Source organism: Nipponia nippon, unplaced genomic scaffold, assembly GCF_047370975.1.
Source record: "Nipponia nippon isolate SJK-2023a ecotype South Korea unplaced genomic scaffold, ASM4737097v1 scaffold_2, whole genome shotgun sequence".
Taxonomy (NCBI): domain Eukaryota; kingdom Metazoa; phylum Chordata; class Aves; order Pelecaniformes; family Threskiornithidae; genus Nipponia; species Nipponia nippon.
In genome coordinates, this window is record NW_028262336.1 from 16,373,647 (window position 1) to 16,399,719 (window position 26,073).

Consider the following 26,073-nt stretch of genomic DNA (forward strand, 5'->3'; position numbering starts at 1 on the left):
TGCTTGTGGATCCCTGAGCTAATTTAGTCATTCAGTCGATGCCCTGGCAGCACGGTGAGAGCAGCATGGCTCAGGGGTAAATGCTTTGTGCTGCCATCTCTTCTGCAAAAAGAACCCCAAAACAACCCCCCCTGCAAAATACCCAAACAAATCCTTTCAGAGAGTGTCTCTGGTTTAAGTGTGTGGCGGCACGCCCGAGAGGCTGGGTTTCCCCTGCCCAGGATGTGCCCCTGTCAGCCTCCCACCGTGTCCCTGGCACCTGCCAGCGGGAGCAGCAGCATGCCCCCGGCCACGCGGTGCCAACGGCACGGTGCCATGCAGCAGCAGATGCAGCCACAGTGCTTGCCTCTGGGGCTGTGGCCAGCAGCCTCCTGGCCTCAGCCCTCCCAGTGCAGCTCGCTGTGGCCTCACCACCCCTGCAAGCAGTGCTGGTCCAGGATCCTCTGCATCCAGGTGCCTGCCCATGGGATGCGCTTATAGCAGAGCGTTCCCGGCTGATTTCTGGCTGTGTTGGTGATCCTTCAAGAGCCAATAAACTGCCTGGGCTGGGCTGACTGTTATGATGGAGGGTCTCCTGCCCCTGTAGCCGATGGGCTGGTGGGGGTACTGTGGGAGAGACACCCCACTTGGGGTGCCCCACTGCACCGCGAGGCAGAGCTTGGTCAGCTGTTCTCGGCAAGCACTGTGCCAACCCAGCTTGTACCTGAGGCATCATACTGCTGTCTGCAGCTACAGAAAATAAATAGCTGGGAGGAGCTTCAGCCCTAGAAATCTGCCTCCATCCCTCCCTGGGGTCCAGCCCCTTGCCCCCTCTGTCAGCAGGGAGCAAGTTACTCCATGCAACAAAGCGGGAGTCACAAGGCAGAGGGTTAGCCTGTGAGCTGCTGTCAGACAGCAAAGCCACAGCTGTAGCGTTGGGCACCTGGCACGCACACAGCAGCAGGAGGGGCCTTGGGCATCACCCTTGCCCAGGCGGCGTGGGGCCGGGGTGCCGGCTGTCACCTCCCAGAGGCGTGTTACTCTGCTGTTGCACCCCGCTCCCCAACCTCTCCCCGCCATTTCTAAGCAGAGGAAACCGCCGCTGGGCAGCTTCCTCCCAGCCGCTTTCAAAATAACAGGGTGGCTGTCACCATCGCCCACGAGAGCCTTCCATTGCCCCTCTGGGAGAGGACCCAAGCAGAGCTGTTTCCCATGGGGCTGGCGCAGTGCCTGGCGGCTGCCTTCCTCTTCCTCCTCCTCCCAGGTGAGTGCCCTGCCTGGTGGTGGGGGCTTTCCTGGGGCTGGTGAGGGGGAAGTAAAGCACTTGGGGCTGGGAGCAGCACCCGCATGGATCAGAGATGTGGGCTGTCTCTCTGGCCAGTTTGCTTTCCTGAAGTGGGTGGATGGGCCCTTTGCAGGTGGGTGGCTCAGTGGGGCACCTTGCTGGGGCTGCGGAGCGAGGACAGCCCTGCCGCAGCCAGCGCTGCTCTGGCTCAGTGGCTGTGGCAAGAGGCGCAGCAGCGTGTTCTCCTTTTGGCAGTGTGGTTTCACTCCAAAGTGATAGCCCAGACCCTGGCAGGGTTTTGGTGACGGGATGTGCATGCCCCTGTTGTGTGGCTGCTGGTGGTGCAGAGGGGGTTACCTCACCCCCCCTTCCCTTGGGAGGGGGTTTCTGAGGGTTTCTTAGGCTGTGCCACCACCAGCTCTCTTCCCTGGCCTGGTCTCCATGGTTGGTTTTTGACGCAGTGCCCGCGTCCTGTGGGCATATTGCTTGGTATGCATGCTGGGCACCAGGACAGAGCGAGTCACCACTGGGAGCTCTGTGGGAGGGTGTGCAGGTGGCCATCACCCCCCCAAACCCTCTGCAGGCAGAAATGGAGGGAGCCCTTGATGCCTCTTGGAGACCCCTGCCTTTGGAGGAGCTCTTGCTGGCCCCCTCTCCTGCACCCTCCCTGGTTTCTGTCCGTGGAGCACCTCTGCATCACCCAGCCTGCCTGTTCCCTCTGCTGTCCCATGTCCCTTGGCTTCTGCATTGCATCTCCATCTCTGGCAGTGGTCAGTTCTGGCACCCACTCCCTTTCCCCCACTGCTGGTGCAGGCCTTGAGTGCTTTGTCCTCTTAATTTTAACACACCAGAAACTTCCTCCAGTGATCTCAGCCTGGTTGCCGCTCCCTCTGAATAGCTGGCTGTGAGAGATGCTCTCCAACCATGAACAGGCTTGACAGCCCTCTGGCCATGATGCTCTGGTCTCTGTCGTGTGACCCCCAGTGTGCTAGGAAACAAGAAAGTTTGGACGTCTGTTGTTACAGGACGATTACAAGGGGGGTGAAGTCCCTTGGACTTTGTGCTTCAAAGAATGAGACTGCACAGCAATTCTTTTCAGTATTACATTGCAGTCCTGTGCACATCCAGACCCACTGCTGTTTTGGGCGTGCAGCCCTCAGGTAGCATATACCCCTGCAAACACCACATGTGCTGACTCTTTGCCGGCAGGTTTGAGCACTGGCCAACGGGAGGTGACTGTTCAGAAGGGGCCCCTCTACCGCGTGACGGGGTCCCACGTCACGCTGTGGTGCAAGGTGAGCGGCTACCAGGGCCCAGCGGAGCAGAACTTCCAGTGGTCCATCTACCTGCCCTTGGCCCCTGACCGGGAGGTGCAGATCGTCAGCACCATAGACCCCTCCTTCCCCTATGCCGTCTATGCCCAGCGCGTGCACAGCCGGGGGATCTACGTGGAGCGGGTGCAGGGGGACGCCGTCCTGCTGCACATCACCGACCTGCAGGACCGGGATGCCGGGGAGTATGAGTGCCACACGCCCAGCACCGACGAGAGGTACTTTGGGAGTTACAGCGCCAAGACTAACCTCTTAGGTGGGTCCTGAAAGAGAGCCTTGCTCCCTGCTGGGCAGGGGTGCAGGCAGGCTTCCGCTGTCCCCACCTTTACACTGGGGAGAAGTGCTTGTCTCTGGGTCTCTGATAGAGGGGCAGCTGGGGAAAGGGGTGATTAATGGGACTGGTGGGCACAAATTTTCCTTCTCTCCCCAGTGTGGGATTGCTATCCTACCCCTGGCTGGCCAAGGTTGGGAAGCCCAGATGTCCCTTTGCAGGTTGCTCTGGCCGTTGTCTCCCAGCCAGGGCAAGGGAAGGGAGAGGAAGCCTCTGCTGTCCAATGGTCCAACTTTAACTTCAGGTCCTGATGCAGCCACAGCATTTCACAGCTAAGCACTTAGGAGGTCAGGAGTTTTCAGGCTCTCTGTGTTAGCTGTTGGTGTCCTCTCAGGTCAGGGTGTGGGACTTGACCCAAGCTGGATACTCACAGACGGGGGGAGGTAGCAGCTCCTGCAGAGCACTGGGAGAGGGAAGGCAACGGGGTGGAGAGGCAAAGGGAAAGGCTCTACTGTGAGCCCACCAAGTCCACGTGGTGGGATGGTACTTCCACTTGGTATTCACCCCTGTTTCCTCCTTTATCCTGGTATTGTAACAGCCTGCACAGGGGCTGGACGTTGGGGTTGCCTAACTAATACTGCCTGTAGTTTGACTGAAGAGGATACTGCAGAGAGATTCGCTGTGCTTTCTTCCCTGCTGAGGTTTCAACCACTTTGCACCTTGGCATAGGCTGATGGAAGCCTTGTCAATCAGCTACAAAAGATATTTCTCCTACGCTGTCAGATCCCTTAGGACCTGGCCATGGTTTCGTAGTGGCTAGCAGGTTGCCCATTGAGGCCAAGAGACGATTTTTCCCGTGACCAGCTGCTCTCTGTGTTTCTTCCCCATGCCCAGTGATCGCAGACACCCTCTCGGCTTCCATGGCGCCCCAGGTCCTCACCCGTGCCGAAGGGGACACGGTGGAGCTCACCTGCGAGGTGTCCAAGTCCACCGCCCAGCACACGCATCTCTCTGTTGGCTGGTACCGTCTTCAGGGAGCAGGAGAGAGCCATGCCGAGGAGGTCCTCACTCTCTCCAAGGACTTTGTCTTGAGGCCAGGGCCCTCTTACACGCAGAGGTTTCTGGCAGGGGACGTGCGGCTGAACAAGGTTGGGAACACCACATACAAGCTCTCCATCGGGGGAGTGGAGCTGTCTGACCAGGGGCAGCTGTACTGTGAGGCAGCTGAGTGGATTCAGGATCCCGATGAGACGTGGAAGGACATCTCCCGCAAGCAAACAGAGAGGACATTGCTGATGGTCATGAGCCAGGGTAAGGCCCTTGCAAACTCACAGGTTGGCTCCAACTCCTTTGCACACCGAGGGCCCTATAACAGCAGCCTTCAGTGGCCTTTGCCTGCCTCCGCCGCAGCCCAGGGACCCACCGGTGGGTCTGGCTGCCTCCGTCGGGCGCGAAGGGGACGGACTGGGCTCAGGGCCATGGCAGCCCCTGGTTTGGGAGCTGTTGGTCCTTCTTGCTTTGGAGGCTCATGCAGCTGAGTCTCCGATGCTGGCAGTGATCACGCAACCTCACAGGGCCACGTGAGGTGTTAGCAGAGAGAGCAGTGTGTGCCCGCAGCAGCCTGGCTCCTTGGCAGCGTTAAGCTCCTGTGTGTGGAAAACCACGTTGTTAGACTGCCTCGAGGGTCTCACAGCCTCAAAAACTGAAGTACGTAACAGTCAGCTGCCTGTTGCAGCGCCCTGGCCGTGGGCACCGAGGGACATGGGGGTGCGCTGCGTGTGCTGCGTGGCTCTGGTGTCTGCTGGAGGTGGCTTGTCTGTCCGTGCTGTCACAGGTCTGCTGGCCTCCAGAGCAACTGGCGTTGCTGCTTAGTAGACCATCCCTGTGTCTCTTCCTAGTAGTTCATATATGATGGCAATGGGACTGGGTCAGACTGTGCTTTGAAGCGGCTGCACTAAGCTCCTGGCTTATGCTCTAGGAAAACGTAGTATTAGGTATTTAGAAAGAGGAGACTTAGACCTGCTACCGCATAGGAGATGGATTAAAATAGGAAAGTATGAAAACCAGCCCCTTGCCAGTGCTGCCCATCCTCCCTGGCTCCACTCTGTCCCTGCCAGGCACCTCCTGTTCCCTCTGCCCCGCAGCTTCCCATGGCTCCTGATATCCCCAAGCTCTTAATTGCCTCGCTCAGGGCCGGTAGGAAAATCCCTCTCTCCCCACTGCCCTGGGATGATTACAGTGCTGTGCTGCTACCCCTCTGAGTGCCCTGCCCGCCATCCCTCCTGCCGCAAGCTCTTTGCTGGCTGCGGTCCCTCACCCTGCTGCATGTGGGTAGCTGTGTCCAGAGGAAGGGAAAATCTCTCTGTCCCACCAGCAAGTTTCACCTCAATGGAGCCAAGGCAAGGCTGTGTGTAGTTGATGCCCTTTAGCGTAGGCAGTAGTATGTAACAAAATGGGAGCAAGCCTCTCACAGAAAAGATGCTTGGGGAGGTGGTGTACCACGTCCCCGTGCCTCGGGGCGGATGGAGGAGGCTGCAGAGCCGGGGCAGTGAGGGGAACCGGTGTCTCGTGGGAGGGTGGTGAGTCAGAGCAGGAAACCAAAGAAACCGATGGGTATGGACCAAACACCCTGTGTGCAGCTCAGGGGAGCAAAGCACCGGGCCGGGGGAGGGAGGTGCAGGCTCCCACTGTCAGAGCCCAGTTCCAGAAACCTGGCTGACTGGCAAAGCTTTGTTCCCCTTACTGCGCACTGTTTGCAGCAATGGCTTTCCACGTCTGCTGCTGCCTGGCGAGCAATGGCAGTCGGTGTGCTTTCCTGCATCTGCTTGTTTAAGAGGGTTCATCATGACTAGTGGTGTGTGGCTTCGGGTACTGGGGCCACACGATTGCTTAGAAATAGAGAAACCTCGTCAGAGTTTAATATTTGCGCTATGGTAGCCATTAAGGGCAGAAAGGAGGCAATGGTGGTAAGAGGACAACGTGGTGGTTGTATTAGTCGCTGATATTGCCAGAGGGAAACGGTGGCAGGCGTCCGAGCCCTCCATCACATCTGCAGGGCTGGGAGCTCCCTCCAGTGCCCCGTGGGAGAGCCTGGGCTGTGGGACTGAGCACCCTGTTGCACTGGGAGCCGGCAACCACTCTGACCATGGCCAGCTGCTCCAGCGGTTTCTATAAACTTTCTAGCAAATATTTGGGAATGCCAAACATATCTGCAGCGGCTGGGATTCCTGTTCGCAAACTGTTTATGAACCATTGTTTAAATTCACAGGGTACTCTGCTTTCAATAAATTATTTGAGCCCTTCCAGTGGCAGTCTGGGAGCTGCTCTGTTTTACCTTCAAACTACAGCACGTAGCCCTGCCCTTGTTGTTAGACATGAGGGGCACCACAGTGACCCAAGGAGATGGAGCAGCATGAGCCAGGCTGCCTGCCCAGGGAGTTGGGGCTCAGTCCTGCCTCTTGGTTTTCGGTCGTGCCACCGCTGTGTGGGGTCATGGTGCAGGGTTTTGGGGCACCCCGTGGATCTCTGCCTGCAGCCACTCTCCAGCTGGGCTGAAGCTGGGAACCAGGGGGCATTAGTGGCAGAGGCTTTGAATGCCCTGTGGGGAAGGTGAGTCGTATCACAGGACCCAGAGACAGGGTCCGTATCTCGGGTGCAGCTGACTGCTCAAGAGGGTCTGCCAAGGAGAAGATGACTTTGTGCTCCCCCTCTTTGCTTGGTACCTGCTGCTGGTTGGTAGGGGGGGCAGGACAGGGGCTAGGAGATGACCTCCAGCTCTTCTTGCTTCCCTCCAACCTCCCCATGCTGCGACAAGTCTTGACATTTCTGCTTTCTGTAGGAACTAACCCAACTTTGAGAGCCTCTCTTGCCCACATCCCGCAGCAGCCAGTGAGGGCTGCAGTATGTAGGACCAGCAGCATCAGATTCGGACAAGCAACTTGAATGCCAGCCCTCCATGTACCTCCTCCCACCACAGACAGCAGAGTTAAACACACCACTGAGTGATAAAGCCTTTTTGTGCCCCTTTCTGGTTTAAGTTATATTTGTTACATGAAGCAGAACAGCTGGGTTAGGGCAGCCCTCGGTTCAGATGCCTGAGCGGAGCTGGGGGTGGCTGTGGCCCGAGGCCATCCCGATGGGTGCTCTGCTCTGGGGGGTTAGCTGCCCCAAAGCGGGGAGCTCAGCAGCTCAAGGCTCTGGTGCTTCCTCCACCTGCAACTGCTGGTTGGTGTCTGGAGCTGGCAACCGTCTCCCCATGGGCAGAGTTTTCCATCCTGATCATTTTTCTAATGAAACAAAATGTTTCAATAAAGAATTCCCTCCCATTTCCCTCTGCACAGCTGTCAGTGCTGCCAGGTGGGAGGGAAGCGTGGGCAGGGCCATCCAGTACCCTCTTTACTTTTGATTGCCCACAGGCAGAGACCTCTCCGTGGACATTGCTGCTGCTGAAACCTCCCTCTCTGAAGGGGATACCTTGCACCTAAACTGCATGGTGGGAGCCCAGAAGAGCAGCAGCAGGCACTTCCAAGTGCTTTGGCTCCTCAACGGTGTGGAAGTGGCCAGGTTTGACCCCCATGGAGTATTGATTTGGGAGGATGAATATGAGGAGAGAGCCAAGCTGAGGCAGCTCCGAGCTTTCAAGCAAAGCAACGTGGTTTATGTCCTCATCATTTACGAGGTGGGGCTGAAGGACAACGGTACGTACCACTGCTCTGTTTCAGAGGTGAAGACTCCTGGAGACGTTCACAGCATCCAAACCAATATGTCATCAGGCATCCAAGTCAATGTGAAGCCGATAGGTTAGTAAATCCTAATGGCTGCTCTTCTGGGTAAAACCTGCAGTGATCCCTGACTGGGGAATGCTTCAAGTCTGGCCTCATCTTGGCAGGGGCAACAGACCTGCTGTTTGCAGTAAGAGCGCAAATGTGCCATAGATTTTGGCAGATAATAATGGGAAAAGCACTTGCTCTGGCAAACATTTGCATGACAGATGCAGCAGCTGTCAGCAAAGTGTAAACCTTTAGCTCAGTCTCTTTGCAATAAGTTTTGGGCCAAATAGGTAGAGTTCTGGGGAGGTTGAGTCCTCCTGTGTCCTTGGTACAGAACATCGTGAGCAATGCCTATTGCTACTCCTGAGGATCACAGGATGACCCAGCAGAACAGGTACTTCTGGATGGGGGGATCATTGCCATTTCCATCAGGGTGCTCTCTCTGGTTTGGAGGGATGACTTGTGAGAAACCACTCTAAGAAAGGCGTGTAAGAGACTCTTGGTTTCCTTGCTCTACAGCTAGATGATGGCTATTCTGATATAGCAGGAGCTGCCTGTTGGGACTCTGTTTCTTAAGTATTTCTTTATGTATCCATGTCTCAGGAAAGGCATTAAAGAAGGAAAAAAAAAAATACAACCCCACAAAGCCCTCTCCAAAGTTATAAGAAAAGGCTGGTTGAAAATTTCAGAAAAATCCTTTCTTTTTCCAATGTCAAGATTTATCTAGTCTCTCCATTTAATGCCACAGTATCTCTGGCTTTTTCTGAGGCGCACAACACAACCCCCTCCCATGCAGTAACTGTTTTTTGCAGAGAGCCGCATGCGCCTGTCTGTGTCCACCAGCACACCACAGGTCCTGGCAGGAGATGCCTTGATCCTCCTTTGCGAGGTGCAAGGAGCAACCGGCCCTGTGTCCGTGCAGTGGTGGCACCTGCCACCGCAGCACCCGGGTCCGCGGGTGCCGGTGGCCACCATGGAGCGGGATGGCACCCTGAGCCTGGGCAGCGCCTACCAGGACAGCGCGACTCGGGGGAGCCTTCGGCTGGAGAAAGTGGGCTCTGGTGCTTTCACCCTGGTGATCCCCAACACGTTGGACGAGGGTGACGGCGGGCGGTACGGGTGCGAAGCGACTGAGTGGTCCCGAGGCCAGAGCTGGACAGAGGAGGGGGAGACAGCAGTGACAGTCAGCTCCATGGGTGAGTTGGGCCACCCCTATTTCTGGGCTTTCAAGCTGGACATGCTGGAGGCAAGGCTGGAGGAGCAGGTGGACATGTGGGTAGGACAGAGGTCTGCTGTGCCCTGAGCTCCGCTGCTGCTGCAGGGTGACCTGGGGCTGATCACTTGGCCCTGGAGTGCCTCAGTTTCCCCATTTCTAGCAGGGTGCTCAAGTGAGATGTTTTGGGAGAGACAAGTGGACACAACAGCTAAAGTGTCCAGAGACCTAAAAGGCAGCGGCTTACTCAGCAGGTCTTTCTGACTGTCTCTTTAACTTGAAATACAAAATATCTGTTCTAGCAGCATAATTACTTACAGTAATTAAGCTCAACAAAGGCACTTGCTGAGTAGTACGGCGGCCTTTGTCAAAGACACACCCCTGGTGCTGACATCTGATTGCTTCTCCTGCCCTCCTGTCTGAGCGCAGAGCCACTAACCTCCCTGGCATGCAATGCCCACACCATTTCTTCTTTTGACTGCTGGAATGGGTGCCTTTATGGAGAGGCAGCTTTTGGCTGTGATTTAGGGTGTTTTTCTTTTCTTATTCCTGGGCCAGGTGCCTGAGAGCACCAGTTGGGCCACAGGAGTTTTTAGGCTTTTGTGGAGGGTGGAAAGAAGCAGCAAACAGGGCAGCAGCATCAGCAGAGGATCCCCGGCTCCCTGCCACGGGGTGAGACTGGGGAGTCTGGAAGAGAGAGGGCACTCAGGGCTGCCGGAGGGCTGGGGGTGGGAGAGCGGGGGGCGAGGTAGGGGAGGCTAGGGACTGCGTGGGGCTGGAAGAGCACGGTGAAACTCGGAGGGCAGTGGCACCGTCAGAGGAGCAGCAGGACTGCTGGCTGCCATGGAGCTGTGGTGGCTGGGGCAGCAGGGACGGTGCTGCGTGGGAAGGTTGGTGGCGAGGTGGCATGGGGCAGGATTTCTGTCCCAGCACCAAGGGCTCTCTCCTCCCAAGCAGGTCTCGGTCTGCATGTCACGCTGAGAAGCCGAATTGCCACCGTCAGATATGGGCAGAGTTTTGAACTCGTCTGCCAAGTGAGCGCCAGCTACACCTTCGAGGAGGTGCCGGTGTCTGTGGGGTGGCTCTTCCAGCCCAGCCCACCCACGGGCCACTACCACAAGCTGGTCTGGGTCCTTCCCAACGGCACCGTGGCCTGGGGGGCAGCGCAGCAACACTTCCAGGGGAAAGCCCAGCTGACAAAGGCTGCCACCTCCTTCAGACTGCGCATCCACAGTGCCGTGGCTGCCAATGAGGGGACGTACCAGTGTGAGGTGGAGGTCTGGAGGAGGAACGCCCTGACGCTGGGCCAGCCGGCAGCCACCGCCAGGTCCAATGCCGTGGGGATAAAGGTGGTGCTGCCAGGTAAGCAGTGCCATGGGCGCTTCTTCAGCAGAGATCTCTCCTTCTGTAACTTTAAATCCATCAAACACGGCAGGAGCAACCAGGACCACTGATGGCTGGGGTGTCCCCAGCTGGGTCACCTCCTGGGGCCACACAAGGCAGTGCTGCCTGTCGTGTTTCTTCTTCAGCACCCACAGCTCCTGACAACACTCCTGGAGGCAAATTCAGTGTTGGGGAGTGGCAATGTCTATTTGTTTGCAGATTATGACAAGCATATAGGGATCAGCCTTACCACTAGGATTTTAAGCCTTGTTTCTGGGAAGAAATAGTCCCCCCAAGGAGCCCAGCTGAATGCTGGGGTGTGAGGTGCCTCTCATGGCGTGGGCTTCTGGAGGGCGGTGGAGAGAGACTGGCCACCAAAGATGGTGCTGGGAGATGTCTGTCCCCCTGAGCTTCCCTTGGTGTATTCAAGATGGGCTGAGAAAGTGCCAGGGCTTTCTGCCAGGCTGGGAGCCAGCACTGAGCCGTAAGGTGCTGGCAGCTCTGGGCAGAGGTATCTCCTCCCTGGCACGGCTGGGGGCCCTGCCCAGGGTTCCCTTTTATGGCCACCTCTGCAGGCAGGGTCCGCGGCACCGCTGCGCCTGCCAGCATCGTGCAGGGAGCCTCATCCTCTTATGGAAGAGAGATGTTGCAAATGCACCGCAGCCCCCCGGCCGGCCCGCCGTGGGCCTGCTCCCCACCACCCCCGGCAGCAGCACAGTGTCAGCTTGCCCTGCTCACGACTGGGGCTGCTGGAGGAATTGAAGGGATTGTCCCGGCCAAAACCTCTGAGCCTGTGGAGGCAGGCATGAGAATACGTTTGGGTTTTTTTCTAGTGTCTGTTCTTCCAGCAAAGGAGAGTTCTTGCTCTTTTTTTCATGCACTAAGTGCTCCCTCCTCTTATCCTTGGATTTTTGGGATCATAACCCAGTCAACTGAAATTATGCATTTTCTGTGTTTTTTAACTGATGGGTTTGCTGTAGCGTAAGCTGATACATTCCCTTCCCTGTTCGGGCTCGTTTCCATGGTGCTCTCCCTCCTGCTCCACTGCTGCTCTTTCCTTGCCCCTGCGGAGCTGGGTGCTGGGGTGCTCCATGTTACACCTGAGCTACAGCCAGCCCCGGGGTGGGGGGGTCTACGGGAGGCTAGGGGTGACAACAGACAGCGGCTGTGAGCGTACATTAGTCATGTAAATGGCATTAAGATGAGCGGTGTAGCTGTAGATCGTCTACGCAGAGGAGACGGTAGCAGCGGAGCAGCAAGATATTAAAACATTTGGCTCCAAATGTATTGCAGCCATTACTGGATACCGCGATGTTGTAAAGCTGGTGGGAACTGGGAGGGGGTGATGCGCAGTGGGAGGTGGCTGCTGGCTCTAGTACTGTCTCTCTGAGAAAGGCAGCATGAGCCAGCAAAGGATATTTGGGAAGGTAGAGAATAAGTCTGGGAAGGAAGCTGGGTCTAGCAGCAATGGGATGAGGCGAAGCTGCAGAAAATGAAGCTGCAAATTATGAAAATCACCAGCCTGTTTGTTCGCATATAAAATCTCATAGTTGGAGCCTGCAGAGATACTCCAGTTCTTGACTTTTGCTTCGGCACTTTATTTACCACTCGGTGTCAGTCGGCACTTCAGGAGTTTAAATGCCACTGTGGATCTGGTAGCTTCAGACAGGAGGGACGTCCGTGAAAGGTCATAACAGGCGGGGAAGGAGGACAGGTCCTTTCTGTCTCTGACTTCTCAGGTAGTTCAGCATCTGACCCTTGGTGGGGTCCCATAATTAGTGCCCTGGGCAGGCAGTTGCTGCCCAGCCCTAGCAGGGATGCTTCCACCAGCCTCTCAGTGCAGCCACCCGCGGTGGCTTCCCATGGCTCTGGAGTGAGCCACGGGGGGGCTTTGCAGCAGCCACCCCTCTGGCTGGCCGGCCCGCACGGGTTGCTGCAGCAGCCGTGCCCTTCTGCATGTCCCGCTGCTCCCAGGCTGGGCAGAAAGTGCGGCATCAGCAGGCAGGGTTCACAGTAACACAGGCAGTGAGAGGCTCGGCTTGGTTAATTAAATTGAAATTGAAAGGGAAAACAGCACTACGTCTTTCTGTGCCAAAGGAAAAGGCAGGCAGCTGCTCTGCCCTTTTCAGTAATTGATCTTTAGCAGGAGCGAAAGAACTGAGAGGAGATTTAGAGTTGAAAGAAAGGGGTTTTGCAGTAAGTGTTCTGCTTCCTCTCGAGGTGATCTTCTCCGAGAGCATAACAGCAATTTTTCTCATCAAAATCAAGTGCTCACAAGCGGTTCCTGTGGCTCCTCTCTAAGCTCTAGTAGCTTTTGCTTCTCTGGAGTATTTTCCACCCCAGGGGGTGTCAGGCCGGGCCATACTCAAGTCGGAGGCCCCCCCAGGCAGTTTGCTGTCTCCTGTGCTGGCAGGCTCTCTGGGTTTGGGGAAAGGTCCTGGGTTTTACCCACGCATCCCTGACTGCAGCAGCGCTGCCAGGAGGAGCTCACTTGGAGGGAGGCGCACGTTTTGGTCCGGCATGGCCCCACAGCTGACTTTTCTGGAGCTCCTTTTTGCTGGGAGATGTGGCAGAGCTGCTTGCGATGAGCGGCAGGGCTGCTCTTCTGGCATGCTCTCACTGACAGCTGGAGCTGGGGAGGGCACATCCATGTGTCTGACATGGAAAGACTGAGCCTGATGTCCACCACCTCCCCTGGTCCTGCCTGCTCCTTTCCTGTGGCCTTTGAAATGAGGCCAAAGTCTCCAGTTAAAATACCTGGGAGCATTTTTAGTTTTCCCTTTGGCATAGTTCACTTCTGGGTCCCTCCTGGACTTCAGCAGGCTGGCTGAATGATATTCCTGCTGTACTGAGCAGCTGAAGTTAAGAACCAAGTGTCTTATTTTATCTGGTGTGATCAGTTCACCTGCCACAGAAACACAGGATGGCTGAGGTTGGCAGGGACCTCTGGAGGTCATCTGGTCCAACCCCCTGCTCAAGCAGGGCATCCTAGAGCCATTTGCCCTGGAGCAGCTTTTGAATACCTCCAAGGAGGGAGACTCTCCCTCTCTGAAGATTTGTGCTTCCTTAAAGCTGGCTCTGGGCTGGGTGCACTTGTCACTGCTGAAGTTGGAAGACATCAACTTGCGTCTGGTTCCTAAGTATGCCCAAGTCTACTTGGTCTCTGCGTGTGTGGATCTGGTGAATTTGCACCGCTTCCTAATTAGGGTGATTGCCTTCCCATCTATTCTGGTTCTTACCCTTACCTGTTCCTTCAGAGCAGGGCATGTGCACTGGGAAATGCAGGACAGCACTTTGTCGATCCCTTGGGAGCAGCCACCTCCTGGTGACTGTCACTGCCGAAATCCTCACCACTGAGGTGAGGCAGTAAGCAGATTATTGGGACTTAAGGACACGCAAGGCCTAGTATGGAGGAAACTGTCTACCTTTTGGTGAAAATGTGTCTGTTTGCAGTGTGGAGAGAAGAGGAGGAAATGCAATAGGGTGCAAACAGAAAAAGCAGCGTAAGTGGATGTGAGCTGGGAGATTTTGTTGGCAAATTCGAGATGGAGGCAGGGGCAATGCACAGGGATGTCAAGGGCCATCAGTTGGGGTATTTTGCATTTACTGGCCTCAGGAGAGACAGTGATGGCCTCTGAAGTGGATTGCTTGAGTTTTGAGAAGAAATGCTTGAAGGAAGGGGAAATGTGTGGGCTTTCTCCTGTGGTGTTCCTCTTCCCCATCAGTCTCTGCAGGAGAAGCTGCAGCTCCCTCCTGGTCCACAGGCTTTCTCCCTTAACCCGCTGCCATTGCATCCCTTGGGGAGCTGCCACAGAGGACAGCACCCTTCTGAGCCTGCGGCTGAGGGCACAGGGCTGAGACGCTCCGCGGGGACATCTCAGCATGTCCTCTGCAGCCTGCCCCCAAACCAGCACCCAGGGGCTGAGCTTAAGGGAGCTCGGTTGCCCCCAACCTCCACAGCACAGGGCGTCCTGCTGCTTAGCTCGTATGCAAGGAAAATCCTGTGAATGGAAACTCTGCCTACAGTCCCTTAAAACCCTGATGGTGTCTTGTGCTGAGTAATTTCTGTCTACCCATGGGTAGATATCTGTGCGTACTCCTTCACCTGACTGCTAGCCCCATCTGACAGAGGTGGTGTCTCAGTGCGGAGGGGTGGGCCGAGAGGAAACGCAGGCAGTCGGAGGCCCTTTGAAGAGACCAGTTTGCAGCCTTTCTGCTGCTGGAGGAGAAGGAAAGGTGCCAGCAACAAGTGATGTGCGGCGGGAGGGGGGTGCCTCAAACCAGGAGCAGCACAGGCACGTCGTCCGGGAGCGACCGTGTACCCTGCCGGGGGGCAGAGCTGCAGGCAGCACCGGAGCTCTCCTCTCCTGAGCTGCTCAGCGCTAAATTGAACAATTGCCGGCTATAATCACAGCAGATGTTCAGGGCCGTGTTATGTGGTTTCCGGTTAATAACCACAGCAAACACCTGAGATGGCGACTGTTAGCAAAACCCACGCAGGCTCTGTAGTCTCTCTGAGATAAAAGACGCTTGTTCACAGCCTCCAAAGCTGTGGGCTGGTTTTGTCACTTACGTGTGAGCCTGCCAATAGGAGCAGTGGTAGACAGACATTTTTGCTTCAGACAGAGGCTTTGCGGCTGAGCTCACACACAGCTGCCTCCATCCCCCCATTCCTGCCCCGTGGTCCCGAGGTGCCTCCTCTGTTACTCCTCTGCCCAGTAGCACCCAGTGATTCCTCGCCACGGTTCAAATAAGGGTGTGTGTATTTGCTCTTTCCCTCCTTCCCCCACCTCCCTTAGCGCTCCTGCTCCAGCATCCCCTAATGGGTCTTCATCCTCTGAGCACCCTCTTCCTCCCTCCTCTTTCGGCAGGTCTCTCAAACCAGCCTTATTCCTCTCCTTGCCAGCATCCCTGTATTGGCAGATGCAGCTAGTGTGATTATTTTGTTTCTCCATTTTAGAAAGCAAGCTTCAGGTATCTACAAAAGAGAGCTCTGTGGAGATTGCCGGCGGTGCTGACACAGCCATTGAGTGCAGGATCATGTTTGCCCAGAGTAATTCTCAGTTCACTGTTACCTGGTACCTCCTACCTCCTCCTCCGGCAGATGCAACCCCCCTAAAAATCGTAAGGGCTAACTACAGCAGCATTCTGGAATACGGGGCTGAGTTCAGCTCTCCTACACAAAAGTCCCGGTTCCTGAGCCAGAGGGTGTCCAGCGACGTCTTCTGGCTGCGGATACTCTCTGCGAACCCCAGGGACCAGGGCAGGTACTACTGTGTGGTAGAGGAATGGCTCTGGCTGGTGGACGGCTGGCACAAACTCGGAGAGGGAGCATCGGGAAGGACCACGCTGGAGTTCAAGCTCCCAGGTGAGCGGTGGTTATCTCTCACATAGATGCTGCTGGAGGAGGTTGGACCTATTTATGATGGGGCACCCACCAGGCCTTTCATAAACTGGCAGGGCTTAGGAGAACCAGTGGCTCTGGCATTGGATCTGAGACTTAGGGATGCAGGAGGTGTCAGTGCCTCTCAAAGGGAAATAGGGAATTAGGAGGATTTATCACATCCTCCCAAACCAACCAAGCTGGTATTTTTGCCACTGGCAGATGATGTCTAATGCTTCATAACAAAGTGAATCGTGGCATTTTCTTTTCACTCCAACGCATGGTGCACTTGGTTGGTTGTACAGTGCTGTGAACAGAGTAGTCCTTTCCTGGTATTCCTGAGCATCCTGAAGCACGATACAAAGTTTTCCCTACCCTGCTGCGCATAGCCACAGAGAACGAGGCTGAATGCTCAGCTGCTCCCACCTTGGGCACTGAGCTGCTGGGGTGCACGGTGGGTCTCCCTGGCTCAGTTCTTCCCTCTCTCTCAACATGACCTGGCTTATGGTTGCAACCCTAAATAAAGTGGATCAGAGAATTCCAGCTTCCTAAATAGCTTTTGGTCCAAAGGATTCCTCATCACTTATTCGAAGGGGGAGGGAAGTATTACAGCAGAGGGTTGTGAACAAAGGGCAGAGATGATGGGGAGGCGGGGAACAGCCCAGGGAGAATGTGCCACAGGAGCAACGGGGCCTGTGGGTGTCCTGCCAGACGGTCTTCCGAGAGGCCATCCCCATCCCCCATGGTTCACTCTGGAAGATTTCCATCAGCCTGCAGGCGCAGACAAGAGTATTTCTATGGCAGCACAACACTGCAACGTCTCTTTCTGCTTGCCTCTTCTGCCCTAGAGCGCGAACTGCACCTGGAGAAAACCAACCGCAGCATCTCAGCGAGGGAGGGTGAGGAGGTGACGCTGCACTGCCTGCTGCGGGGCACCCGCCCGCCTGCCGCCCGCCTCTCGGCCACCTGGTTTCGGGGGGAAGATAGTGGCCACACCGGCTCCCTGCTCACCCTCCACTGCGACGGTGCCATCGAGTACCCCCAGGAGAGCCTGGCGGGGAGGCTGCACCTCCGCCGCCCCACCGCAGGTGACTTCAGCCTGACGATGCACAGTGTGAAGAAGAGTGATGCTGGGGTCTATCATTGCCAGGTGCAGGAGTGGCAGCAGCAGAGCGAGGGGAAGGACTGGGCTCTGCAAGCCTTGGCACGCTCGGAGTACATTCAGCTCACCACCATCCCGCCAGGTAATGCTGCTGGGCGCGAGGGGCTGCTCACCCCGCACTGGCTCCCCTCAGCCGTGCTGGGGTGCATGGGGGGGATAATGGCAGCTCTCTTCTGGTGATGCTGGATGCAATGGCAAGGATGCAGCAGGACTGGGAGGACTTGCTAAGGGATTGCAGCGGGGGTCAGTGCTGGGGAGATCGCCAGAGTTTTGTTGGGAGCCAGGGGAGGGAGGGGAGCCCTTTGAGGGACACGTGCTATGGGCCTGGCAGGGGGAGGCAATGAGATCCCATTCCCAGTCCCATCAATCTGCCAGGGCTGAAACCGAGGTGCTTGGCATTGTAAACATTGGAGGTGGTGGTCAGATGAGACATCAAGAGCTCTGACCGTGAGGCACATGGTCCAGAGGGTACCATTGAGTGCACTTGTGTCTGCAGTGCTTTGCTGGCTCGTGGGCTTTCTGCGGGACCATGGGCACAAAACCCTGCTCTCAGTCATGCCATTTGGGCCAGAACACTAACTGTCTGGGGGAAAAAATTCTTGGTGTGATTTTTCTGGCAAGTCCATCTCCAGTGAGGTCTCTAAAAACAGCTTCTGTCCTCTTCGGTTGAGTTGGGGTGCATGCCGGATGCAAAAACGGAGCTGGACTCTGCATACAGAACTTCACATAAATATAAGCAAAGGTTTTAGTGAGGCACACACAGTATTTTTAGGGAGGTAACAGGCAGGAAAAAGGTACTGTCTTGTTGCCTCTTTGGGGAAATAGGAGGCTCGGATGACCCATGTGGAGGAAAAAATATGAATGGTGAAATCAGCCATGTTGCACCCAGATGAGATGATCCTGCAGTTCTTCTCATACCCTCAGCCCTGGAGTTGCCATGCTCGAAGCCAGCCTGGGTGGTGCTCACATGTGGTTATAGCTTCTGCAGCAATTACCAATGCTGACCGACATGGAAGAACTCAGGGGGGCCGTGCAGAGCCCTTCCTTGTGCCTGTTGCTGGCACAGGCAGGCACGGAGCCTACTCACATGGCTCTGCACCTACAGCAGAGCTAATCTGGATTTAATTGCACAGGGAAGGACTGACAGGGCTTCATCCCCCTGCTGTTATGTTCCTGCTGTTGTCCATCACGGCTAGCACTCAGATTTCTCCTTCATCAGCCCCCTCTGTCTCTTGTTACCTGGTACTGGTGGAGTAACCATTGCTAAAATTGCTCAGTAACTGCTGAAAAATTCTCCTCCAATTTTTGTATGAGTGTTTTGGCCAAGTAGTTTTCATGATTTTCACAAAATCCAAGAGATTAGCTGGGTGTTTTTTCTTTCTCTTTTGTGTGTGTGTGCGTGTGTCTGTGTGTGTGCGTGTGTCTGTGTGTGTGCGTGTGTCTGTGTGTGTGCGTGCGTCTGTGTGTGTGTCTGTGTGTGTCTGTGTGTCTCTGTGTGTGTTTCTCCAGTGATGCAGGTATCTCAAAACGCCCCTCTGGCTCACAGATTTCAATGTTTCAGAGTTTTCCAAGGGGTAAGGACACAGCCACGTGCAAGTGTACCTGGAACCAGGAGTAACTTCATCTCTAATACCTGATGCTGCCCTTAAGGATACCTCCCTACTACTGCGGAGGCATTCATGTAGTGGAGACTTTGTGCTGTTTTCCTACGGGAGAGTAAACGATGCTTCTGTCTATATGGATGGGGCACAGAGCTTCAGAGGTAGAGAGATAAAAGCCAGTTTCACAGCCAGGAGTAGCCCCCAGGCTGGTTCATCCCTAGGGTCACACATAGCCCACCAGGCTGCGTGGGTATCCCATGGACAGCTTCAAATCAGCAGACCTGCATGCTCAGCATGGTTCTGCAGAGCAAGTGTAAAGCATGTGTTGAGTGAGGAGGAGAATTGAGGAACAACACTTTGAGAGGGATAAAACAGACCCAAAGGAATTGGCATGCCCCTTCATGGTAGGCCAGGTGCATCTGAGGTCGGTCTGTGGTGTTGAAACTGTGTGCCAAGTGAGGAGATTTTGATGGCCAGGATTAGTTGGTGGCTGTAAGGAACCTGGGACAAAAATGGAGAGACTGCAAACAGCTTTTCAGCTAGCGTGGGGCTGACCAAGCCCAGTCTTTCGCAGTACCCAGAGGGTTCACCAGCTGTACAGGCAGCCTCCACCTCAACCGGGGAGCTGGCCTGCAGGAGCTGCTGGGGATGAGGCTCACAGCTGCCTGCAGCTCAGCGTGGCTGAAATAGGATAGCAGAGAGGCAGAAGCAAGGAGGGGCAGGTGTCTGGGGGAGACAGGACCTCCTTGATCTGGTTTCCTTTGCTTTTCTCTTGTCCCTCCTTGTTCTTTGGTGCAGCCTCTGGCAGACCTCTGCCTCACCCTGCTGTCACGGGTGTCGGGCAGGGACCCAGGCGGTGAAGGGTACGTGGCTTCTCCTTACTGAGCCCAGCCTGGAAAGGTTTAGCTGAAGAGCTGTGCTGTTTATGTTGGGATGCTTCAGCTGAATGAGCCGGGGCCCTATCTGACCTCCCAAAACAAGAAATTGAGGCAAATTACCTGGTTTGTCTCCCCCTTCTCCTCAGGTAGCCAGTATGAATTCTCAAAAATTGATAGGTGTTGAAGACTGAGGGGAAAAATAAGAAGATAACCTATAGAAACAGTAGGAGACAGAAACTCAAACTAGATTGGGGCCTCACTCACTTTTTTTTCTTTCTTTTTCCCTCCAGAGTCAACTGCTTTTTCTAAGATCTGCTCATCGCCACCACTGCTGAACTTCATCCTCTACTTACCGCTGGTTCTGATCCTTCTCCTGGCCCTTGCTGGCTTCTGCTGGTGCTTCAAATTCAGAAAAAGCAAAAAAGGCAACGTCACAGGAGACCAGCTGATGGAACTGCAAGGGGCTGGAGAGGTCAAGAAAATCTAGCTGGCAGTTGTAACTTGAAGGAGCGGAGCTGGACAGCTGAGGAGGACTGAGTACTTGCAGAGGGGCTTTTTCTTGTTTTGCAGTAGCTCTTGCAATGAGTCTTTGAAATTGCGTGTTTACTTTCAATGGAACGAAGCAGTTTTGAATTACTAAGCAAACAGGGTTTTCATAACAGGTGTTCCTGTCTCTTAGGTTAGGTGCCCACCCATTTCACACTCTGTTCATTGTGGTATATTTGAGGTCCTTGCAGTATGTGTCTCCCCATGTGGATGGAAGTGGTGTTATTCCCCTGCAGGTATAAGGGAAAAAACAGCTCTTTTTGCACTGAGACAAAAAAGTATCAAATTGCTGCTTATTTTAGATGACTTGACAAAATCTATGTGGGTGTGCAGGCTAAAAACCAGTGGCAGAGCCTGAAATGGAGTGTTGGTGTCCCATTGAAGGCATTGCACTTGCCTTTGGCCATCCCTTGCTGGGGAAGCTCTCAGACACTCCCCTCGTTCTGAGAGCACCTGTGCCCAAAGAGCATCTTCTCCAGAAGGAAAATGGGTCTTCATCACAAAACCTGTCACAAGAAGATGAGGACTGAGCAAGGCTGGCTGGGGCTGAAGAAAGTCCATAGCAGGGGCACCACAACCATCCACAAAAAAGGAATCCTGCTGACCGAAAAAGGGACTCTCATGGAGTCTTAGACCCCAGAAGGAAGAAGGGGACACCAAGCCATCTTGGAGATGACTGTACAAAGACATTCCAATTTCTTCCTTTGCTGGGACTGCTGTAGGAGAAGACAGCATCCAGCCCCGTGTGCCTGGGCTGTCTGTGAGTCAGGAAGCTGCGCATCAGACACCTCCAGGTTGTACCGTTGCAATATATTGGGATGCAAGCAGGATCAGCCACCTGCAGCTTTTACAGCACAGGAGCAGCCTATATCTGTAAAGGGTTATGTGTGTGATGTAGTAGTAAATTGGGGGTACTTCTTGAGCTGAGGTGCTGCAGAGCTGGTACCAAGCCTCCCATTGCCTTGACATCCTGGCAGGCTCCCAACTGTGCCTTAAGGCAGCATGGAGAGAATATGTAAATCCCCAGGGCTCTTACCTGGGTAGAGAAGAGGTCTTACTGGCCTGCGTGCTGGATGGACAATGAACCCCTGTGCCTTCCCTCTTGGAGAGGGGCCTTCCTGAGCATGTGCCCCTTATGCTAGCTGCAAAACCACCTGAGTCCTCCTCCTAGCTGCCACTGAGTAATATGCAGGCTGTGCCCCAGAAATTTGGCACAAGAAGCCAGTAAGACACTGTCTCAGGGGTCTGTTCCTCCTGGCAAAGCCATGTGTATGCTTGTGGGGCAGCTGCTGTATGTCCTGGGATCCAGCTCAGACTCTCCTTTTCAAGGCTGAAGAGCTGTGCTACCTGAGGGCTGGCTGGTTGATGCATTAGAGGAAAGGTACCCAACCCCTAATTGTGCAAAGTGAGCCATGGTCCCAGCGAGTTGTAAGGTCAGGTGTCAGGGCAACACTCAAAGCACTATGCTTGCATAAAAGCAGCCATAGGGAAATCATGGCAGATGTTTACGGACCTTCTTCCTTTGACCAGAGGGAGGGCTGGAGACACCACAGTCCCCCTAGATCATCTGTTCGAGTTCTTCACTTTCCTTACAGCTAGAAAAAGCTGTCTGCCCTGTATCCCAAGGAACTGGGAGCTGCTTCAGTCCCTTTCTCTTTGAAAAAGCACTTTTTGCATGTTTGAAGACTTACTGCTCCCGTTTCCCTGTTCAGCCACCTCCTCTGTCTGTACTGGTTGGCTCCAGCTCGTGCAGCCTTTCCCCGCAGGTTATGTTTTCTGGACCTCATGCAGCTTTTCCCTTTGCTGCCCTGACCCCAGCTGTCTCTCCCACGGCGTGAGCGCTCAGAGCCGCACGCGGGGCGCTCTGCAGAGGTTTCCCCCCTGCCTTGTGGGTTACATCCCATTTACACATCCCAGTAGGATGTTTGATTTTCTGTGCACATGTGACAGCACGACACTGTTTGCACTTGGCTTGCAATCGGCAGGCTCCTCTCCTGCAGATTTGCTGTCTAGCAAGTTGTTTCTCCACTGTGTGTTCAGGCTGTTGACTTTTCCTATCTATTTGAAGCACCGTTTGCATGGGTCTCTTGAACAGCTTTCTGCACCAGTTTGCGAAGGATCCTGCTGTCTGTCTTAGTCCTGTCTCAATAATGCTTTAAGTCATGGACCAGTTTCAGTTTGTTTTGACAGAGAAGCAGATGCTTCCAGGACATTAAACTCCTCTAAGTTTCATGAAAAGTGGTAGCTGGATGAAGGCGAGGAGGCAGGCGAGTTGTGCCGCTGAGGGAAGGCTGCAGTGTGAGTTTCCTGACCGCCAGCTCTGAGCCAGCCGTATGCTGGCTGCCTGGCGCCCAGCTTGTGGTTAGGGGATACAGAAAGGACATGTAGCTGTGTTAGGACGTGGGAAAGGAAAGAAGGAACCATTTTTGACCATAAACTATTAACAATTAATCTGTGCACATAGTTTACCTACCAATTTTATGCTGTCCCTGTGTGTTTTTGTTTGGATTGTTTCCTTAGCATGCCCATAAGTGTACCTTGGGAGCATACTTCACAAGCCTTGGTAAAGTCAAGAATACATGATGCCTACTGCTTACCCTTTCCCACAAGGCTTTCAGCCTTCTTGCAGGGGAGACTAGATAGGTCTGACGTGCTCTGTTCTTGTTTAAAACAAGCCAAAAAAAGTTTCTTTTCTTTTTTCTTGCATTCTTCTAGGTGCTTGTAAGTACTTTGTCCCTGTTTTTCACTGAAGACTGCAGTTAAGAACATGCGAGTGTTCAGTTTCCCTTTCTTGTTAAAAATAATTTTACCTTTTCTTGTCACTTGGTGTCTCACACCTCCTCAGGTGTTACTGCAGCAAACCACTAACAGACAGCTTGACAGCCCATTCTTTACGTGTCTTAGGATGAACCTCATCAAGACAAGCCTTCTGCTCAAAATCTAACTGATTTAGGTTGCTACTCATTACCAGAGTGCTGGGGTGGTGGTGTGGGACAGCCCCTACCCTGCTGCAGCGGTTGCACGTGTGGGTCAGTCTCCATAAGCTGTGCGAGCCCTGTGAGTGACCTGGCTGGGTTTGGTGCATCCCCCAAGCCCGCGCTGGCCCCTCGCTCGGCCACATTGGCACTCCATTGCAGGTCTGTGGAGGTGTCTTTGCTGCCATCTGATCTTTACGTAAAAAGCTGCAGACTCTACTGCAACACGAGATTTTTGTGTCTGGTGGACTGGGGGAAAAAGGTGGGCAGAGAGAGCTTTCTCCATCAACAGGGCACTTTCTTCTTCTGTTCTGTTTTTTGTTCCGTTAACTGAAGGCCTATGTAAGTACCAGCTTTCTATTCATGCAGGTTTAGAGGTTTTAATTTAAGTTTGTAAAGTGCGCCTAGGGCTTTGATGAAAGCATCTGCAAGAAAAATGTGTGTTTTTGCAGTGGCGGGGTTTTTTCCTCTTTATTTTTATTCTGGCTTTGCTGGATCACTGCCAAACCTTTCGGCTATATTTTTTAAGATGTATTTTTTTCCATGAGTGAACTTAGAAAGAGTTGTAACTTATCACAGCAAAAGCTCCAAAACGGCCCTATTTTAAAAGAGAACATTTCACTCGGATGAGGTAAATGTATGAGAGAGAAAGAGATGTGTGTGCATGGTGGGTCAGGGGATGGTGTTGATTTTGCTGCCGGGGCTCTTGGCCACCTTCACCTACCCCCATCGCCACCTTTTTTCCAAGTCCAGCCTCTGATGTAAATTAGAACAGCTGATAAAATATATATTTAGCTGTTATAGCCCTGTGGGGGAAAACAGTGCAACAGCGCGGACCCTGCAGCACAGGAGTGCCCCTGTTGCACCCCGTCCCCCTGATGCGCCCTTGCCCAGGGAATGTCCTGTGTGAGGGCAGCATGTTCTGGGAAGGTCCAGGGTCCTTTCATAGGCTTTAAAGCAGCTTGAAGGGGCTACAGGGCAATGCAGAGCTGGGTCCAAGAGGAATTAATCCTCTGGGAAGCAGTTGCACGGGGCTATAGAAACACAAGAGCTGTGTTGTGCTCTTGTGTTTCTATACGGAGGTGTGGAAACTGTAAGGCAAGGGGAGAGCAGCACTGCCTCCCAGGCAAGCGAGCACAACCCTGCAGCTTGGCAGACCCTCGCTGTTCAGAAGGTGGATGACATGAGGGTGGAACAGGCGGGAATATAACCCCTGGAACGCTTTTATGGCACCTGCCTTTGGGCAGGAACAAGGCTGGTGCTCAGTGACCGCTGGGGCGGCTTGCCCCACATGCGGTGGGACAAAGGATCACACCAGTGACTCTCGCACCTGAAGATGGGTGCACTGAGGACCTTTTGCAGCAAGGCTCCTCTGTCCTGTGAGGAGGGAGGGTGGGTGATGAGTAAGTTGCTGTGCAGGAGTGGTGGGAAGTGGCTTGCAAGCAAGGAGATGCTTTGCATCCTCTGGCAGCCGATGGCTTAGGGTTTCGTGCCCTGCCCGGCTCCCTGGGAGCAGAGGGCACAGCAGTCGTGCTGTCCTGTACCGCCAGGGCAAGGTTGTTGAGGAAGGTTGCCAAACTTTCAAGAAATGCTTCCAGACAAATGACTTGGAGCTCTCCTGGGATGTCCCCTCTCGAGCAGCATCTCTTCATTCCTTCCTGTTAACTCTGAGTTGGTTTTGAAATTTGACAGTCAGTTTTATTCCTGTGATAAAATATTTAAAAACTGGAAATAAAAGATGCAGTTTTGATATGTGCTTTGGTCTCGCTTGATGCCGTTTTGCATTCCAGCTGGTTCCTGCAGCCCCTGCTTGTTTCGTGTGTCCTTTGGCCTTGGCCTTTGGCACCTCAGACAAAGCAGAACCTCTCCTAGGACTCTAAACCTTCATTAACCACTAAGAAACTCCTCCATCGTATCTGCCTACTGCTGGGTTTTCAGTCCTTCTCCTCCAATCCTCCGCCTCCTCCCTCTTTTCTTCCAGCAGATAATACGGGATTACAGTCCCATTGCACAGGGCAGGAAAAGGCAGCGTTTGCCCTAGAGTGATGCTTTCCAAGGCAGAAGCAGTATAAACCATGGGGCTCGAGGTGGGAAGGTTGTGCTAGAGGTAATGCAGTGTCTGGCTTGCTTTGCTACTGCAGCAAGCAGGAGGGACCAGCTCAGCGTCGTTTCAGCCAACTGCACTCACCAGAGTGGTGTGGGACTGACAAGATTAATTGCCCCCTACCTGCTTGGGCAACTAAAAAAAAAAAAAAATCTTTTCATAGACATGGTTTAAGCCAAATATAAGCGTGTTTCCCTAGCAGCTCCTATTTAGAAACGCAAACAGGAAAGCAAACCCCAGACACTACTTGCTTCTGCAATCCGGTCAGGAAACAGAATACCACAGGCAAAAAAATTTGAGAATGTGCTCATCTGGGCTTTCTTGCTTTCATTCACTCATTACAATTTTTTTCCTGTATGTTTCTAAGGAGAGTTATATGTTTATAAATGACGCTGGTAGGGAGCTGAGCTCGCCTTTACAGCCAGTGCCAGTGAGCTCTCCAGGGATGTGTGGGTGCAAGCTCACTACTGCCATTGCAAACCACTTGCCTCCATCAGCAGCTTTAAAAAGAATGATTTGAGCAGGGGGCATTTTGTCTTTTAATTGACACTGTGCTCATTCCCCCTGCAGGCACCGGGAGCAGGTCCTGTGACTGGGCTGCTGGGCAAAGCAAGGGGAGAGGGAGCCAGAGCCTGCCCTCACGATGGGTGCCGTCCTCAGACCCCTCCTTGGGGACCATCGCGAAAGCAAAGCACGGTGGGGGTGGCTGCGAAGCAGGGGGTGACCTGGTCTCTGGCCTTGTGTGTGCTGTACCTGCTCCTTGTAGGGGTGGGGGGAGCACTTATTTCTGGGACTGTCGACTAAATGTGAAAATTCACTGGTGAGGGGGAAAATATTGGTTTTATCATTATTTTAAGCATGAGGGAATGAATGGGTGAATGCTGGGAGCAGTATAGCAAACGACGAGGGGCTGTGACTCCTTGCAGCCCCCTCATGGGATGCTAATAGGGAGGAGAGGCCCACTGTCCCATCTGAAAGAGAAGGGCCATGACCAATCGCTGTTAAATGTGGCAGTAATGCCTCACACAGTGGCCGCGGGATGAAAAGGCAGAGGCAGCCTGAACTGTAAAGACGTTTCATTTCCCTGGTAATGAGGGAGACACACTGTGGCAATGAAACCGGAGAGAGAGAGACCATGAGATGCTAATTTCTGTTCCTGCTGCTGCTGCCGCTTTGATCTGAAGCAAATGCCC

At 54.1% G+C, this 26,073-nt stretch overlaps 1 protein-coding gene across 2 annotated transcripts; it reads left to right on the forward strand.

Moving 5' to 3' along the window:
• Positions 1–1,074: 1,074 nt before the first annotated feature.
• On the forward strand, positions 1,075–24,526 carry CD101 (CD101 molecule). Of its 2 annotated transcripts, none has more exons than XM_087759050.1 (9): positions 1,075–1,243; positions 2,474–2,851; positions 3,761–4,177; positions 7,282–7,665; positions 8,448–8,831; positions 9,803–10,210; positions 15,192–15,599; positions 16,463–16,858; positions 19,546–24,526. In XM_087759050.1, the coding sequence occupies exons 1-9, from the start codon at positions 1,192–1,194 to the stop codon at positions 19,740–19,742; spliced, it is 3,024 nt and encodes a 1,007-aa protein (XP_087615176.1). In that variant the 5' UTR covers positions 1,075–1,191; the 3' UTR covers positions 19,743–24,526. The 2 variants fall into 2 exon arrangements, with proteins under 2 accessions (XP_087615176.1, XP_087615177.1); XM_087759051.1 differs by having other exon boundaries at positions 9,806–10,210.
• The last annotated feature ends 1,547 nt before the right edge of the window (positions 24,527–26,073 follow it).